Source organism: Echinops telfairi, unplaced genomic scaffold (genome assembly GCF_000313985.2).
Source record: "Echinops telfairi isolate 266 unplaced genomic scaffold, ASM31398v2 ScPeMD7_23;HRSCAF=83, whole genome shotgun sequence".
Classification (NCBI taxonomy): Eukaryota; Metazoa; Chordata; class Mammalia; order Afrosoricida; family Tenrecidae; genus Echinops; species Echinops telfairi.
Window position 1 is genome coordinate 15,745,523 of NW_022103920.1, and position 19,442 is coordinate 15,764,964.

Consider the following 19,442-nt stretch of genomic DNA (forward strand, 5'->3'; position numbering starts at 1 on the left):
ACAAAAGCCAACCACAGCAAAACCTGTGAGAGCCGGAACCTGGGCGAGGCGGAAACCTGCCCACAGAGGAAAACTCAAGTATTTCCCTCCGAAATAAGCCACAGAAAAGTACTGAGACGGCCCTGTCGACAGCGGGCGAGGACTGGAGAAAACGGTCCCCGGGGCCCCTGTATGGCCCAGGAAGTGTGGGCTTAGGTAAGGAGCCGGATGTCGAGAATCTCCTGCGTGTCTGAGGAGTCACAAGGGCTGCCCGCAGGGTCGGGATGGGCCCTGAAGACAACCTCATCCCATCTGCAGGCCTAGAAATACAGGTATGCCAGTGGCTGCCAGCTAAGGAAAGCGACTATTCCCTGGAGACAAACGGGCATAGTGTGTGGAGTAGGAAGTGGGTGAAAATAAAGGGAAATCAGAGAACGCTTCGAGTTCCAAGGTCAGGTGGCAGCTGGAAAGGCTGGGAATGACAAGCAGGCGCAGTTGGAAAGAGGACAGGTGCGGGGCAGGAGAAGGTGGGCAGGAGGGACAGGTGAGTGACCTTCCTGACGGTGAGAGAGATGGTGTGTGTGTATGGTAGTGGTGGTGCATCAGCGAGCGAGCGAGCGAGAGAGAGAGAGAGAGAGAGAGAGAGAGAGAGAGAGAGAGAGAGAGAGAAGGCCTCTCCCAGCGATTCAGTTTCTGTTATATTAGCTGCTCTGAGGCATTTAATCTTCCTTTTCCGTGTTTTCTAAGTCCATAGCTTTTGGGTGCAATAGAGGGATTTATGGATTAAAATATGTCTTACATCTGGCAAGGATGGAATATTCTCACGAAGCCAACAGTGGTCTCACAGGTGCCCCGGTGTCAGGGGCACTTCTCTGCATCCAGGTGTCCCCCTCCCACCCAGTAAGCAAGCTCGCTTGGAAAAGCCTCTTCCCGGGATCAGTCCTGGAGCAGTGACGCACACTGCTTGGGAGTGTGACCCTGTGTCTTTTGTCTGGTTTTGCAGACCTCCAGAAAACCCCTCATGCTCCTGTCTCCTATCTACAACTCAAAGTTAGAAGAGAATTCACCTTCATTGTCAACTGTATGAGAGAGACTCTTCCAATTTCCCACTGCAGATATGGGGAAGCCCAAGAATTCCACAACACCAGGGCCTTGTGGTTCCCATGGGGAAGTGGGCAAGTGTGCGCCAGGGCCAACTGACCAGTGCGGGATTTCAAATGAAGCTGGCAGGAGAAAGGCCCCAGAGAGCGTCTGGTGTGACTGAGAGAGGTGCCCAGTACATTTTCAGAAGAAATTACTGAGGTCAAGGTCTCCAAGGTCTACATGCCGCAGGACAGTGGGCCAGAGGGCAGTGGATGGGCTAAGCAAAGCGAATGCGTATTTGTAAGCAGAAAGAGGGCGACAAATTAAGAGAGATTCTTGGCTTGTTTTCAGAAGATTGGAGAGAAATCCCAGAAGTTGGTAGGCAGAGTCAAGAGGCTTGAAGGAGACCCTCAGGCGAAAGTTGTGGAGCTGTCCCCGGGTTTGTGGTGCACAACCCCTCAGGTCCAGAGAGGGCCCCGTGGGCCCTGGACAGCTCAGACTCTCACTCAGCACATCTATCGCCACCACTGAGGACACACGTTTTAAAACAAGACTTGAAATACTAACAGTTTGTAGCCCTTAATAAAGGAGGCATCTACACAAACATCAATTGCCGGCTACACTACTCATTGCAAGGCGGTGGGCTCTCTGCCACACTATCGGGATCAGTGGGCTCGCCACGGGACCCTGGCATGGACTGGTCTGGGACAGGAAAAGAACGTTAACGGAGAAACACTGGTGAAACCCAAATAAAGCCTGTCATTTACGTCAAGGGTCCTGAACCAAAGATCCCTGGTGCCACGGTGGTTAAGCGCTCAGCTCTAACCAGGAGGTCGGCTGTGGGACCCCCCAGCCTAGGAGGCCCGCGGGGCAGGTCTACTCCATCCTCTGAGGCTGCTGTGTCTGCAGCACCAACGATGGGGGGGCGGGGGTGTCCTCCCAGCGCCGGCAGACCTGCCCCGGCTGCTGCTCAGTGTGGCACGAGGGCGTGAGATGAAGGCTATACAGGACTCGGTGCAACGTTTCTGTGGTTACGATCATTCCACACAAACATATTTTATTTAAAAAAAAACAAAAAAACCCCCACAGAAAGCAGTTGGTCAAATCCACAGGGCTGATGCCTGGATTCTTCAATCATTACAAACGGCTTGGGGAATGATAACAAATAAGCAAATCAAAAAAGAAGTAAACCAGGGGGAGGAGAAACTGATGTTTAAATAAAAGAGGAAAACTGTTCAGGACATATTCATCAAACACAACATATTTGACTGGATCCCAATTCAAACATATACACAGAGATTTTTTTTCTTTTCCCCCAGACAACTTAGGGACATTTGAGTATGGAGAGGAAATTATATGGTAGTAAGGAATGACTTAAATTTTGTCAAATAGGATAATGACATTGTCAAGGTAAAAAGCAAAAATCCATATTGAAAGACGTAGGGATCAAATTACATGCTGTCTAGAAATAAAAAATCAGCAAACGGACAAAGAAAACCAGACACTGCTTGCTCCCCGCCCCCACCGCACCGCCGTGGGGGAGGTCAGGGGAGGCAGTTAGGAGGAGCGAGACGGACCAGGATTGGTCTTCTAACTGTTGAAGCGAATGATGGGTACATGGAGTCCATTTTATGTCCACCGAATGTTTCTGTAAGAAATTAAAAATTAATAAAATGAACTTCACCTCGAGAGAATACCCTAGCTGGCGACTTTTTCCCGTCGGCATAAAGTGCTCCTCTCACCCGGGGCGCACAGACCACGCAGGACGGTCTCCTTCCTCAGAACCAACACCTGATACCTTTGCCCGGCCCTGGCCACTTAAAAATTATTCTAGGTCTTCCCGGAGAGACGTGGCTTCTTGTTGACCAGGGACAAGAGCTCTGGTCGAACAGCAGCGACCGACCGGGAAGGCTGGCCAGGGAGCAGCAGGTCAGTGAGCGTGGATACTCCCCCTGATGCAAATCGCCCTGCTCACTGGTCACAATGCAGTGTGCTGAAGCGGAGGGGCAGGTATAAGATTCCCGAAGGGAAAACTGAAAAAGATGGAAGAGTTAAAGAACACATGGCTGGAAGGAGCCAGCCCCGGAAATATTTAGGCCAATTTCCCTTTCCCCTTTTCCAGTGCTGCTGAAGGGAATGCCAATGCTTCTTGAGGCGCTTGGGACATTCCCAAAGACAAAGTGTGCTTGTCCAGTAGAACTTCCTGGGAGGACGCCGAGTCCAGTCCACCACAGGAGCTATCGAGCGGGTGGCATGGGGCAAGTGCAACTGAGAAACAGACTTTTAAGCCTTATTTGAGTTGACAACTGAGCTTCAATCACCAGAGCACAGCTCCACACCCTTCCCAGGGCTTCCGTGTATGCCAACGGCACCTCTCAGACCTGTAGCGCCCACCAGCTCTGTGAGAAACGCCTTTGTCTGCCTGGAAACCCAACCTGACACCAGATGCTTTGCGTTCACCGAAAACGCGTTTTCCTGGCCCTCCCTATTTACATCACAGCTCTCTTCTCTGCTGCCCGACTGACTCCCTCCCTATCAACTGATTTTTCACCCCCTGCCCCCCAGGCCCCTGAGGAGAAACTTGGAGAAGAAAGCACGGAGGCTGTCCCAGGGCCACAGCAGCAAGGAGGGCTGGCAGGGAGGGCCAGGTGACTGCAGCGAGGCTGGCGGCCTCTGCGGTGGCGGTGGCCAATCTGATGGCGCGGGCTCTCTGCGGTCTCCCTCAAGGTGTCTCGGTTTCCTCCTTCGGCCTCTTCTAGGGTTCTCAGCCCAAAGTGCTAGCTCTACAGTGGGGCCTTTTGAGCCATGAAGATTTGGGTAATTACAACGTCACAGGCAATTGTGCTGACAAAGGCACACCACCTTGCGCCTCCGCTGGGCCTGTCTGCTGGGCCGGACCTCGGGAGGAGAGAGGAGGCTTTGTCGGGAGCAGATGTGCAGGGGAGGCTCCAGGAAAAGCAGAGCTGCTGAATGAAGCAGGTGCCACTCAGACATTCCCTGTGCCCACTCCCATCTGATAGCCCGGCTCTTGGCAGAGGACCGAGAGCAGGTCGCACAAAGAGGAAGCATGTTTATCCTGTTCAGATGGCGGCCCGGCCAGGTTGCTGCCGCTGGGTTCCGCACATTTGCTTTTTAGTAGGCAAATGACCGAGCTGGGCGCTGGGAAGTGCCTGCCTGCGTTTTTACCCAGGAAACCTGAGAGCTGGAGGGCCCCACACCACCGTGCTCTGAGGTGTAAGCCATTAGAGGGAACAGCGCTGGGCGGCTGTGCCTTCAAAATCCTAATGGAAGCCTGGAGGCAGAGAGGAAAGCCCCCTTTCCACAAGGACCTCCAAAGCGTCATCTTGTCATTGTGTTTTCCTGTTCTGATATTCAGGTTCCTGTAATCCCTCTTTTACATGCTAGTCAAAACCGACTTTTCCCATCCACACAGTCAACAGAAATGGCTCCAATTACATTGTCCGGGCTCTGGGTTTGGCATGAAAAGCCACTACCACCAAAGCCCGTCACAGAATGGCAACTGCAATGCCAGGCACGTTTCTGCCTTGGTTCAAAGGAGCAGGATTAGCCAAGTGCAGGATCTACCTTTTGGACAGAGAGACTCAGAAAGCTCTAAGGACCTGAGCAGAGGAGAGTGAGCTCCGGAAACTTGGGATGGCTGCCCTGAGCCCTTTGGCCAGGCTGCCTCTGGCTCAGATCCTGCCCTGGTCACAGACTGGGGCGGTGGGTGGTCACATCTGCCCACACTGAGAAGTGCTGGCCCATTCAGAACAAGGAGGAGAAGGAAGGCCAGCCTGGCTTGATAACTTGTGCCCACTCCCGCAGGCCCTCTGGAGGCGTTTGGCCTGTATTGGAAAATTCGTCTCAATGGTCCATCGGAAGGACGTGGCTCCCATGAGAGCAACCAGCAGAGATGCACACAGACTGTGTCCTCCCTGCCTCCAACTCATCTATAAGGAGGAAGGGGAGCTGAAGCCCACCAAGGACAGTGACACTCGGAAGGTCAGCATCTTGGTAGGAGGCATTGGAAAGCCCCAAAGAGACCTACTCCGGCCACCCTGCAGCTCTGGGCCGTGTCTGACGAGTGAGAGGCAAGCCTAGGGATTCTAGAGCACCAAGCCAAGTGCTGTCTGCACCAACGTGTCTCGTCTGAGAGGTGTGATGGAGACTTCCAGAGCCTGGGTTCTCAGCAGGAGATTTGTCAACTTCTGCCCCAGTGGAAGCTGCGGAGGGCGTGCCTGTGTGGATCAGTCCCCTCCCTCTGAGAAGCGCAGCACTAGCTCACAGTGGCCGCCCGCCCGCTTAGTCTGGCCCGGACACTGAGCAGAGAAGGCTGCAACTCTTTGCTACCCTCAAAACTAGTGTTGCCAACACAGCTCCCCGGGTGGGGTATCTTATGGACTTAAAACAACAGCCACTTGTACCTGAGCGCTCGTCTGGAAGGCATTTGAAAATATTTCTTATTTACCTTCGGTGGCATTACATACCGCCAAACACCCATCCACTCACAGCTTCTATATGAAGAGTTCAATGGTGCTGACCACACACTCCACCCAGGGGTCACCATCTGTATCACCTGGCTATCCGTGGAGGGCATTTTGGACATGAGGCATGAGGTCACGGTGAAAAAGGGCACTCTGGGAGGGAAGGGTCACTTCCTGGCTGTCCCTGTCCCTCCACTCACTCGGTGTCGTGGAAAGGGCTGGGTACTCTGGGGCAGAGACCTGCATGCCTTGGAGTGTTCTAGAACTCTGTACTCATTTCTCAGCAGCAGCCATCTTTCCTCTGGGACCTGGAGCCCACCCAGCAGGTCCTTCCAGCGTCAGGACCACCCCAGGCTCTAGACAGCGGGTCCTTGGGGGTCATAGTACACCCACTCCTGCACCTGCCAGCAAGGCAGGTGGGGTCTCAGTGGACGGGCAGGGGTCTGGGCCCCAAAAGAGACTTGGTGGAGCAGAAAAACAGGCCGACTCTTCCTGCCCAGCTGCTCCCTGGCTGCGGATTACTGCAGTCACATGGCCGTGTTTTCAGCAAAGCCTCCCGCCTGTCCGCGAGAAGGTCACCAGGAAGGTCACCAGGAGACGTAGCCCAGGAGCGCCGTGCTGCCCTCCTCTGGGCCAAAGGGACAGCGCGTGTTTGCGGAAGCCCCGCTGGGCCATGACCTCTCTCTGGGCTTTCCTTTCCACTGGCCACAGGAGGCTCTGAGACATTAGTGGAAACAACGACAGGAACAGAGAGCCCATCCCTCTGGCCACGCGTGGTCATCGGGCTGCACACTTCATCCCAACTGAGCTGCTTCCCCACAGACCCAAGGACAGGCAATGCCTCCGCCTACTTGGACTGAAACATGGTTGCACGTAGGCTTCCCTGAAAATGTCCAGAGGAACAAGAGGGTCAGTCAAAAGGTCATTTGACCTTGGAGGAGGGTGGCCTGACACCCACGGCCACCATATGGGTGGGCCACAGGCTTGCATGTTGGGCTTCAGATCTCACACAAAACCCAGATACTGGGGGCTGCCTGCTTCCAGCCCTCTACCGGTCCAAACAGCACCAGACGACTTCAACAGTTCTTTCAAAGCTGTAATGTTTGATGGCGCCTGAAAGTTCGGCGTGAGCACAGCACACTGTCCAGTCCTATGCTTGCTCTTTCCACGTTAGTTCACACAGTGGAGCAAAAGGAGAGTTTGTGCACACCAGAACCGCACTTCAACACCATCTGTGGGGCCATGCACCAATTCTCAGGGACGTGCGCTGTATGCGGTGGGGCGAGGCCATAAAGAGGCCGAGTGAGCCACGTGAGAGAGGAGTGGCATTTCAGGTCGTTGCTGAGAAAGCACTGGCACAGAGGGGCACGGACTAGGTAAGGGGTGGTGGTGACATAAGGAGGGTCACCTTTCAGATATGCAGGTAAAAGGAAGAGAGTTGCTGAAATTTAAAGGGGGCTTGTGTCATTTTAGGGTCTCAAAAGTCACCCTGGCCCAAGGAAGGGAGGCTCCAAAATGCAAGCACTTCCCAACCACGAGGCCACACCCCGGGCCTGCGATCCCTTCCCATTTCTACAGCAATTGTCTCTGGAGCGTGACCCCATCATTTCTATGGGAAGCACCTTGGGCCAGCTTACAGACAGGAAAGCAGGGCACTGTGCAGAACGTGGCCTCCTTGTCGGGTGGCTGGCCAAGACCCGGATCCTGCAGTGAGCACTGCTGTGTGCCAGGCAGTGCTGAGCAGCCAGCAGGGCTCTGTCACCCAGGAGCATGGCACTGTGACTATCCTGTCTCCTCCTCTCACTGCCACTGAGTCCACTCTGGCTCAGAGCGGCCCTACAGAACGCGGCAGGGAGCACTGCCCCGTGGGTTTCCAAACTAAGTCTGAGAGTAGAAAGCCCCACCTTCCTCCTGAGGAGTGGTTGGTGGGTTTGAACTGCTGACGCTGCAGTTATCCGCCCCACCCGTACCCTACCATGCTCCCTGGAGGAGTCCCGCCCTATCACCCAGGAGCACCAGACAACCAAACTCACTGCCATCAAGTCGATTCACGGTGCAGCTGCCCTTGTGGGTCCCCAACATGGGCGAATGGCCCAGTGCCTAACGTCTGTGCCCGGGCCTCCTTCCTGGAGGGCAGCACTGGGATGATCCTATCATCTGAGGACCCGCAATGACGCTAGTTTCAGAGCTAAGGCTTGGGGAGGCGCTTGGTTTGCCTGCTTGCCCAAGACGGCAGAGCTTGTTAGTGGTGACCCCCACCCCCTGGAGATTATCCAGCTCCTTCAAGACCTCCCAGCTGCCTTTCCCTCCTCTTACTCAGTTATGGAGCTCAGTGACCCTAGCCACCCCTCCCTTTCTATGCCAGAGAGGCTTAACTTTTGGGGGGGTGGGGTAGGGACCGGTGGGAAGGAGTGATCTATTTGCATGGCTGATCCAAGGTATGGATCCCTCCCAGAAAAATATAAATACTTTTATACAGAATTTCTCAAGAGCCCATACGCCCCAATTAAGGACTTATCAACATAAGGACTTATAACAGAAACCAAGCGGGTTTTCACAGGGAATCCACACACACCTGGAGGCTTCCTTCGAGCCCCCGGGCTTGCCCCTTTACAAGTCCACCACAGGCCCTACTTCCTTCGGAAGTCCTACTTGGGAAACCCTGCAGAATAGGAATGTGTAGCCCACCTGTTCAGGGGAGCCCCCAGCCAAAAGACCTGCTCTATGATCTGAACCTCGTATGCCTGTCTTTACCCACCTCTCCCCTCACTATTCCTGCTAATGAGATAGTTTTTAAGTTATTCCAATTAGCAGAGTTAAGAATTTGGAAATCTAGGAAACCTACATATTTCTTAAGGTTTTAAATAAAGTAAAACTGAAATAAGAATGTGAAAATATAAAGCCATCTTTGCAATGAGGAGGCTCTTGCTTCCTATGGGAGTTTTTCAGTTAACTTGGTAGCTGAAGTGGATGGCACAGCAATCAGGGGCACACCTGTTTCCCAGGACAGTGGGACGGAGTGGCCTGTTAGATATGGTCGCACGCAGGCCAGAGACAGCTCATTGGTGGCCGTCGAGGGGCTGTTGTTTTTGTGACACATTTAGGCCTTTAATAAAAAAAATCCAACTCCCAGACTCATTGCCGTGGGATCGATCCTGACTCACAGGGAGCCTGTAGGGCAGTCGAACCCCTCTGTGGGGCTCCAAGGCTGTAAGCCTTTATGAGAGCAGAAATCATTCTCCCACAGAGTGGCTGGTGGTTTCGAACCACCGACCCATCACTAGGGCTCCTAGTAAGGGTGCATTGGCTTTAATTTTTAAGGAGGCCCCGCCCCTTCATGGCCTGTGGAATGCAGTGGCTGGCTCCCAGGCTGTCCTCTCACCATGGGAAAGATGCTCTCTGGGAGCGCTCTAAGGGACCCTATCAGGGGAGGAGAAGGAGGCTGAGCCCAACAGCCTCAGCGGGGTGGGGGCGGGGCAAATTAGGCAGTTAACTGGTCAACTGGTTGGCAGAAACTTCCATTCTCCAGGGCCCTCCCACATCTTCCCCAGCCCCAGCCCTCAGGGTCTCTTCCTGGGGATGGGAGTGGGGGGAGAAGTGAAGAGCCCTGGGCAGAGGTGGCCAGAGGCTTAGGAAACTCTTCACTGGTACACTTCCTTCTGAACACCACCTGCTTCCCCCTGGCTGCCCTGGGTTCTAACGGAAGTCCTTCCTCATTAGTGAAAACAGGCAGGCATGTGCTCTAATTGCAAAGTATCAGCACACAGACAAGACTGCGGGTCTGCAGCCAGCTGACGGCTGACACTGTAAATCCTGCAACTGCACAAACAGACCTGGGTCTCCCCCTAGGAGAGCCCGCGTGCATGCTTGCTTGTGTGTGTGTGTGTGTGTGTGTGTGTGTGTGTGTGTGTGTCCCCGTGAGCGTGTGCATTCGGGTGCCTGTGTGCATGCACCAAGGGTGGGGCTGTTGGGCAGGGGCCTTAGGCCCACCAGAGCAGCGCTACGTCCAGCAGGAGCGGCTGGGGCCGACTCCCCGCAGGCCAGTGAAGACGGTGGAACAAGCATCTGGGTTATCGGAGAGGGAGTCTTCCCTTGGGCACAGACTCACGGCAGCACTACAGACAGGGTAGAACTGTCTCTGAGTTCTAAGACAGGAACTCATGGTTTTTTTCCATTTTACTTATTAATTTACTTATGCTTTATTTCAAATGTATGGTTTTATTCATTTCCTCCTTTTGATCATTATTTCTTTTTTCCCCTTCTTTTTCTTAAAAAAAATCATTTTATTGGGGGCTCGTACAACTCATCACAATCCATGCATCCATCCATTGTGCCAAGCACATTTGTACATTTGTTGCCCTCACCGTTCTCAAAACATTTGCCTTCCAGTTGAGTCCTTGGTATCAGCTCCTCATTTCCCCTCCCTCTCGCTCAGGAGAAGTGGCTTCTGACCCAGACTTTGTAGTTAGCAGCCCAACAACGCATAACCGCTGTTCTTATGGCATAGAGCAAAATAAATCTGAGATATTTAAAAAGTCTAATAAAAAATAGAGCCACAAAGAACTGAGAAAAACACTTTGTAAGTAGAACGACGTGTCACACAACACAGGGTTTATACCCGTACACGGCAAGCACACTTCCAGTTTAACAAAGAAAGACATCACACGCACAAAGCAAATGGGGAAATTTTGTCACTAATACCAGGGAAAACTTAACGAGAGAATCCATTGTCCCAAACAGGTGAGAAGGGTTAAACTACAGTGATCTAATTACTCAGGGTTGGTGAGGGGCAATGAAGCAGGGTCGCATGGTGCAGCTGGCAGGGTACGCAGGCAGGTGGTCTAGGTAAGAAAACAAAACACCCAGCCAATATCGTGTTCCGCTTTGAGGCATCGCTAGGGATGTAAAAGCCATTCAGGAAAACGGTGATACTTTTTAGCAACTCTGATCAGGCCAAAGCTCTCCTGCGGCAGTAGTTAAAGCTAACCAAAAGGTCAGTGGTGGGAGCCCACCAGCCTCTGGAGAAAGATGGGGTAGCTGGCTCTGTGCACTGAGCCTCAGAACCCACTTGACGGTGGTGCAACTGCTGGAAAGCAGGCTTGATGGGGCAGACACTGAATTGGCCACCCCACTCTCGTTTCTGAGGGCCTGAGATTTCAGTCTTTTCTTGTTTTGCTCCCCCCACCCCCTAATTTTTAGGTGACATTATGGGTTTCGCATTGTGCTGCCAACTGTAAGGTCAGCGGTTCAAAACCACCAGCCGCTCAGCAGGAGAAAGACGGGGCTTTCTACTCCCTTAGAGTCTCGGGATGCAGAGGGGCAGTTCTGCCTTGTCCTGTGGGGCTGCTATGAGTTGGGAAGGACCCCACGGCAGGGAGTTCATTTTTGGGGTTTGGAGTTTTTAGGAGTGAGATAGCTGTATGGAATCGGCACTGGATGCCAGACACGCGGACATTTCTGAGACGGTCAAGTGGCAATGCCATCCCTAGTTTCCTGGTTGCTGATGAAGCAGGAGTGAGCTCTGCTCCCAGCAGCCTGCCTTCTGGTTCGGAAGGGCACAGCACAGGGCCGGGGTCCTGGGCCAGGCAGAGCCCCGGCAAAGGAGCCCTCTCTATGTGGGCCTCTCACTGGAGGGCGTGTTAGGGACAAAGCCTGGGGGTCAGGGTGTGAAGAGAGAGAGGCGGAGGACTGCAGCCGTCCTCGGGTCTCTCTGTGTCTCCGTGAAAAGGCAGGTGTGCAAATCTTCCTAACTAATCCACGGAGCTCCATCCCATTCGACGAAAGGTTCATTTTGAGAACAAATCGAAATGACACCAACATGAGCAAAGCTAGGGTGAAGGGCTGGGAGTGGGGTGAGTGTCCAGCCCAAATATGTATATAAACTGATGGTCAGAAACCTGTTTACTGTTTTCTGTCCCCCACTTCAGACAGCATTTCGCCGCTCTTCAAAGGCCTAATCAGTTCTTAGAGACGCCTTTAAAGAGTGCCAGGCCTTCACTCTCAGAACTTGGCTTTCATGTCATTAAGGAATTTTTAATGCGATTACAAGTATGTTGTTTCTCTCCTTTCTATGAAATTTTCCATTTTTTCAGAAGCCACGGTGTGCTTAATTGGGCTTACTAAACGAGACACATACATCTCAAGTGTAAGAAACAATCCCAGGCTCTCGGAGAACAGGCTGGTGCTGCTCGCTGACCAGCCTCTGCTGGGCACTTTCCCAGCAGCTCCGCGTCGGGTGGCTGCCTCACTCGGAGCGTCAGCTGAGGTGCAGACAGCCAAAGAGATGGGTGCAGCTGCACATTTCAGCCCCCACATTTCTATGGGCTGTATTTCCTTTTGTCTATTCGAGATGGTCACCGACATCCAGGAAGTCAACGAGTGGGGAAGGGAGGGCAGGTCGATGGTGTATTACTGGCTAAGTCCAGGCGTCTTGGTGAGGGCACATAAGAACCAGAAAAATACCTTCCTCACGACCTGCTGCTGGTCCTGTGGACAGGGAAGATGGTGGTCTTGCCCGAGCCAGTGAGAACCCCCCACCAGTGGGAGCCTCGGCACCAGTAAAAGGGAGACAGGAGGACAAAGGGAGTCTGCAGCACGCGCATCACACCCCGCCACCAATCAGTCGCAGCATTCTCCTACAGCAGCCCAAGGCGGCTTGTGAAAGCAATCGGGGCTCTCAGACTACGCCCAGGCATCAATTGCTCCCCCAACAGAAACGCTCGAATCAAAGCTCAAGCATTTTCTGAACGGTTTGTTGTCAGTCAAGCCAGGAAGGTTTAAGTGGAGACAGGGAAGAGAACCAATAAAATATTCATGCATTCTTACCATTAGCATCTTGGACTCCAGTAAGTGCTCCGACGGCTGCTGCGGTTTCCCCAGACAGGACGATCTGTCCCCCCCCTTGCAAGGTGGCCTCGGCCAGGGTGGCAACGGCATGGGCGGCAGCTTCGCTGTGGGCACAGGACAGGAGAGAGGGGTGTGCATGAGATGAACAGAGGGGCAGCCGGACCATGTGTCCCCCTCAGCGCTTCCTCAGAGCAACTGATCGACTCTCACAGATCTAGCAAAACTTGTGGGTGGAGCCAGGAGTGACTCAAGCGATAAAGGTGAATGGCCAGAGAATCCCAGGTTTCTAATGTACAAAAGGGACGCCAGGCACACTCTCAGCCCCAGAAGAGGGTTCCTGAGACAGAGGCACTCCCTATCAATACTCATTGAGCAAACTGCCACAGGAGGCTCTGATCTCTGCTCAGAATGCAAAAGCCATTTTGGCTGTCAATCATGAGGTCTCCTTTTTCTCTTTCCGGTAACATAAGGCAGACTCTCTGAGGCTGCACCATTAAAGCCTGGTGAGGGTGGATGGTACGGAGTCAGCAACCTGAACTTGCTACTTAATCCCTACTAAGGAAAAACAACTGGGCTGATTGTCCATGGTTCTCAAACACGAGGTCATGGTTGATGAACATCCTGGAAAGTCGGACGCTTCCCTTTCACTCGGTGTCCATGCAGGTGAGCTAAACCCTGGAGTTTAGAGTGATCGCCAATAGCCCAAACTCACTGACCACACAATGAAACCTCTCTGCACTGCAGGACAGACACCCGCAACACTGAGAAAGACATCACCCCTCTATTCGAACTTCCTAATGCCGCCACCCTGTCATAGTTTCTCATGTGGTGGTGACCTGTATGTGGGTGGGCCTGCCTGGAGACGGATAGAGGAGCAGTGTCTTAGGCAACCCTGTGAAAGGGTCGTTCGACCCCCAGGTTGAGAACCGCTGATATAATATAAGGGAAACAGTATTCTAACAGTTTGCCACATTTTCTTTCCTCCTATATACTTTTCTCTCAGATCATTATAAGTAAGAATTGACTGGATAGCAGTGGGTTTATAAACTTTTCTTTAAATGTATGAACATCCACTTTTAAAGATTCTGTGATGTCCCCAAACAAAACAAAACCCGAAAACTCACCACCACTGAGCTGATTCCAACCCACAGCGACCCGACGGGGTAGGACAGAACTACCCCTTTGGGTTTCTGAGGCTGTCAATCTTTACGGGAATAGAAAGTCTCCTCTTTCTCCTGTGAAGGCTGGTGGGTTTGAACCACTGACCTTGTGGTTAGCAGAACTTGTAACCCACTCTGTCACCAGGACTCCCTCGTTGATGTTACGAACTGTAAACTGTAGTCTGATTTTTTTTTTTTTGGGGGGGGGTACTCTGATCTTTTCGTGCCAGTAAGAAAAACAACCAGACATTCCTCCTGCCACGTGTAAGATGCCATCCAAATTTCAGATGTTAAAGCACAAAACCAACACAGACCACCACGTGAGTTCCACCTGTCTCCTCAGAAAGCGGCAGGTGCCAATCTGTAGTTCCGAGGGGAACAACAGGGCCCTAAGTAGAGAGACAGTGTCCTTCAGGTTAGCAGCAGTGGCCGACGTTCCCGGTTGGATAACCAAATATGCCAGTCCACTCAGCATTGCTCTGATGCTGCAGAAGCCACGTGACATTGAGCGGCAGCTATCTTGAAATCATACGCTGGGATGGGTGAGGGGGTAAATGTGGCAAGATGGTGGGCAATTCCACCACTTTACTACAAGCTCGCCAACACCACTTCACGTGAGTCAGCAGTGAAGCTCTGGCCCGGACATGGCCGCTCCACTGCGGGGTTGCTAGGAGCCAGTGGTTCTCAACCTTTCTGATGCCATGACCCTTTCAGGCAGTTCCTCATGTGGTAATGACCCCCAACCATACTATTATTTTCACTGTTACTTCATCACTGACATTTTTCTACTGTTATGTATCAGGCGACCCCTGTGAAAGGGTCATTCGACCCCCAAACGGGTCTCGAGCCACAGGTTGAGAACCGCTTAAAGTATAAGCATTCTCAGAGGCAATAGAAACCCAAGAGGCAGGAAAGTCTCATTAAATAGAAAAACTTTGCTTCTTACTAACCTGCCTTGTCTTCCTAATTTTCATGTCTGTGTATTTTTAAAGCCCGCCCCCCAACCAGTAAAAACAATCCATGAAGAAAACTTAGGATGTATCTTGACTTAGGCCCAAGGTCATGATGGCGGGTTTTAAGTTTATTTGCATACGCAAAATGGGGGCTGCAACTCAGGTTGAGGCAAGAGCTGAAAGGATGCCCATTTACCAGCAAAGGGCTGGACTGGTGCTGAAAGAGCATCCGGGTGGTTTGACACCACTGGCCAGTCAGACCCTGGTCACTGGGACAGGAACTCAGGAGGAACAAAAGGCTACTTGTTACATTTTATTTGGTAGATTTTAATTTTTAAGTGCTTCAAACATATTTATCAGATATAGCGTAATGAATTACTTAGCACTTAAGCCCTTAGTTTGTACTGTTTTCCTAAGAAAGGTGTGTCGATTCAGAATGCCATCCATCAATTTTACTGTGACCAGCCACCAATGATGAATCTCAGACTCTAGCATGTGACCCCAGACTGCAGAGAGAGCCCGGAAGGAGCTGCTCAAAGCAGCTGTGTGGTATTTTGCGGCAAGGCGGTGGTGTATGGAAGTGTTTGTATGGAAATACGGTCTTTGTGTTAGGTGACCCCAGTGACCGCTCGGTCCTGCCGCAGGTGCTTGGCTGTGCGTTGTCTCATGGAGGCTGAGGGCAGCTGCACCCTGGCACACTCACTGGACTGTCTCTACATTTAGAACTACTTTCTACTGGCCTCTCTCAACTGCAGTCTGAGAGAAGAAAGGCTGTGACTGACCAAACACAGTGACCCAGCAACCACCTAAAATAACCTGGGAGGTCAGCGGTGAGGGCCCCCGGGGGTGTCCAGGTGGGTTAGGTTAGTTACATCGGACCAGGGCCTCTGTAGGGCACTGTTACATCAATGCCGAGTCGTTGTGGCTGGTCCAGCAGGCCTATCATTTCAGTCGGTCCCAGCCATCTCCACTGGACGGCACGGGACATGGCCAAACCACACTGTTAGAAAAGACCACCTTTACTTTAAGGTGACCGTGGTCAGAAACGTCCCAGGACAGGAACAATGTCCCTCACTGGACAGAAGTCATTTCCAGATCAGCTATAAATGAGAAACTGCCAACAATCCGCTTTCTACCTGGAAGTGCCCATGCTTTAGACCACAGCTGCCCTGCCCTCTGCTTCCAGAGGACAGCCGAGCTCAGGCCTCCATCCCATTTCATTTCAAATACCAGTCCGCATAGTAAAGCCACAGTCTCTTTTATTAACATAATTCACTTCAAAATAGTGATTTTTTTTTTCTCTTGAAAAATATGGTTCACTTTTCTTCCAGTAGAGTCTCTTCACAGCAAAACAACAGCAAACGGGAACTTCCTTGAGAAGAGGCACCAACTTCCGCCCGTTTTCCCCAGCGTGGCAGCACAGGACACAGCAAGTTCCTCCTGGGGTAAAGAGAGCCTCATGTATCCCCACAGGCAAGGGCTGCATTTGCAGAGGACTTGTTAGGAGGGAGTACACGTCTAGGGCAGCTTAACGGACAAGTACGTGACGACACCACATCCTCTCCTCTTGGACGTTCAGGATGAACAGCTCCACTCTTTCAGAGCTGGGTTGCTCTGTTCACTTACTCACTCTCCCTCTTGTGCCTGTTTATTGTTTATATCAAAAATGACAGCCAATATTGGTTTTGGATTACTAATGGCAATCCCTCCACGCCCTCTGGGTTGTTACCAGGCCGGGAGAGGCTGTGGCTGTGGCGTCCCGGCTGTCTCCCTGACAGGCAGTGGAGCCCCTGCCTCTTGGTCCCCACCGGCCCCTGTGCAGCCTGCCTGAATCTGAACTGGGGCAGGCTATATGGCCAGCTAGGAAGTCACTGCTTTTGCCACAGGAACAAGGACCAGCTTGCTATAGCCTGGCAGGTAGGTCTCTAGACTTCACCCCACCCCGGACCCTCACTGGGTGCTGGATTACCTGATTGCAAACAGATTTCACCATCTCCCTACTCCTCCTCCCTCTTCCTTTGGAGTAAACACTGGCCACCTCAGCTGCATCTGCGGTGCTAACAAGCCCTCCGGGAAACCATTACCCTCCTGCCATTGGAAAGAAGCCCTGGCCCTCCCAGCAAAGGGAGCCCGGGGCGCCTCAGATTTTCCACTCTGCTACGGCTTCCCAGGCACCGGCGCTTCCTTGGAACAGCTGAGATGCTGGCTGGGCTCCTCAGCAAGCGCTGAGGTCTGCTGGCCTTTCGTGGAGGCCCGTGGGGCCCATGGTGGCATGGGGTGACCAGACTAGAGCGAGGGGGGCTCTCACTCTGGCCATGCCCTTCAGGAAGCTCATCTGCTGCTTCCACTCCAAGGGGGAGGCGAGGGGGGAACTGAGCTAAGGTGTTAGCATTCCTGTCAGACTCCCACGCCACCCCAAGGCTACATGGTCCAATGGCCTCACTCGCTCACGGACTTGCTGGCTAACTGGGGAGAAGAGTTGAGCGTGTGGGTCTGTTTCCTATATATGACCTTCCACCAAAGCCTGGCCACACTCCTTTCAGGATCAGTTACTTTCTCCATTTTACAATGTTATTTTCCAAGGACGGGCCTCTCCTAACTGGTTTTCCATTTTTATTCTCTCTCCTCACTGTAATCAATTCTGAAAAGACTCATCTTTGAATCGTAAAACACCATTTACAGGTGCGTAGATCTACCCTCTGGGAGCTGACTCTGGGCTGGGCATTCAAGATGAGTGGGGAGCCACCATCTCCCTGACTCCCTCAGTCCTCGGGAGTGAGAAGTCATGCTATTAGAATGAGGGCACTGAGGCAGAGGGCAAAGTTTCTCCAACCGCTCTGAGTGGTGGAGTGAGGATTCCAACTTGGGGTTCTCTAGTGAACACATCCAATCTACAACTTTTGCCATTAAATTTCTATGGTGGCTTATGCTCTTAAGTAATAAGACCAGTCTCCTTAGTCAAGGTATAATTGGAAAGCATAGATGATTTCCCAGAATGCCTTTTCCCGGACCACCTTTCTCGTTGAGGCTCGATGACTACCCGAGGCTAATGGCTCCGGGAGACGAAAGGAGCAGAGCCCATCTTTACTGTGTGCAGGACTGCCCCAACGGACAGACAGAAGTTCACTGTCCAAGGGCACACAGCTAGTGATGGGCAGAAGCGACTTCTAAACCCAGGCAGTCTGGCCCCAAACCTCAAGCTCTAAACATTAGTTAAAATGCCTGGGTCCATCAAATAGAAACTCAGGACCGAACAAAGGCTCGGAAGAATGACATGATCTTCCCAGCTCTGTCCATCACCACGCAAAGAACAAAGCAGGGATGAACACGACACAGTTTGGGAAATGACTTCTTCCCGGACCAGCCCATTCTGTAGCCCTTTCTAACTATAAAAACACCTCCCTGGCCCCACGGGTTTCCGAGTCTGAACTTTTTTCAGATAGAAACTTTTATTTTGTAATGCATCATTTGTGCAGGGGCTTCACAACTTTGTGGGAAAGTTCCATTATTTTCTTTCTTTTTCCCCCACGAGTCTGAACTCTTTACGGGAGTAGAAGGCCCCGTCTTTATCCCAAGGAATGGCTGGTCGTTTTGAACTGCCGACCTTGTGGTGAGCAGTCCAACACATCACCAGGGCTCCTCTTCCTACCCAGAGCTGACAAAGGACATCTTCAATTCTTTTCCAGTACCCCAAACTGATTTCATATTGTGGTCACTGATGAGCAAGGGAACACAATGTCCTAAAAAGCCGGTAAAACCCAATCCTGACCTGCTGGAACATGGCCGACTATCCCCAGGGCAGTTTTCTGTGTAGGAGTGAAAGGGCAATCCTGAAGCTATGGGGTCCATTAGACCAGTGGCTCTCCACCTTCCTGATGCCGCGACCCTTTCAGACAGTTCCTCATGTGGTGGTGACCCGTATGTGGGCGTATCTGCGTGTGGGTGGGCCCGCCTGGAGACGGAGAGGAGCGCTGTCTCTGTTCCTAAGACCACTGGAAATATGGTCTTAGGCCACCGGGAGAAAGGGTCGTTTGACCCCCAAAGGGTCGAGACCCCCAGGTTGAGAACCGCTGCATTAGACAATCTCTGGCTCCTTTAAAACGACCCAGAGTTTGGATCAAAGCAGGTGGGACTGGTTGCTGAAGGGAGGAGTGAGAGAGCGGATTGGAAGGCAAACTACAAGAGCCTATGTGTGAAGAGTCTCAAAGGGAGCCCTGATGGCACAGAAATGTCCATGGTTTGAATTCACCAGCTGCTCCTCAGGAGAAAGGGATGGCAGGCTGCTCCCATAAAGATGTACAGCCTTGGAAACCCTTAGGGCATTTCTATCCCGCCCTACCGGGTCCGCACCAGGTGGAACTGACTAGATGGCCAGCGGTGGCTTCTGAAACAACTCCACTTTACACTTGAGACGAGCAGAAACAGCGTGTCTCTTTAAGGAGCCTCCATCCACATCAGGGACAAAGGCGTGATCTTCATTCCCACCACCCCTGCCCTACCTGTTGAGTGCCATGGTGACCGTAGCTCCCTGCTGCATCTCCTGAGAAGCTGCCACTGCAGCCTCTGCCAGCGATGCCACTGCCTGAGTGGCCTCTGAGGCTTGCGTCGTCTGGATGGTCATCTCACCTCCCTGTAACGTGGCCCAATTTTGTTCCACCTGAGGCAAAAAGATCAGGAGAGTGAAAATTCAAAGCACAAAATGATTATCTTCAAAAACCGTTTCCCCCTAAAAACGTGCTTTATGCTTGGCAAAACTCACACATCCACACATACTTTTATATTGACATGACCTGTAAGGCAACCCCTCCCCCACCAACATGGCACCACCCACCAAACTCACTGCCAGCAAGCCCATTCTGCTCACGGAACAGAGGAGAGCTGCCCTTTGCACTTCCGAGCCTTTAAGTCTTCACGGGAGTGGACAGCCTCATCTTTCT

The 19,442-nt window shown here is 52.3% G+C and overlaps 1 protein-coding gene across 8 annotated transcripts in view; it reads right to left on the reverse strand.

The window, feature by feature from the left end:
* The window catches only part of NRF1 (nuclear respiratory factor 1), a 125,726-nt gene that overhangs the window by 8,135 nt on the left and 98,149 nt on the right, over positions 1 to 19,442 (reverse strand). For 7 of the 8 annotated variants that reach the window (XM_004707811.3, XM_045288809.1, XM_045288808.1 and 4 more), the window contains 2 exons: positions 19,005 to 19,162; positions 12,372 to 12,496 (listed from right to left, as the gene is read on the reverse strand). In XM_004707811.3, coding sequence (XP_004707868.1) covers positions 12,372 to 12,496; positions 19,005 to 19,162 — 283 coding nt within the window. Of the gene's footprint in view, positions 1 to 12,371; positions 12,497 to 15,747; positions 15,946 to 19,004; positions 19,163 to 19,442 lie in introns of those variants that run through there. The other variant, XM_045288812.1, reaches the window with a different exon arrangement.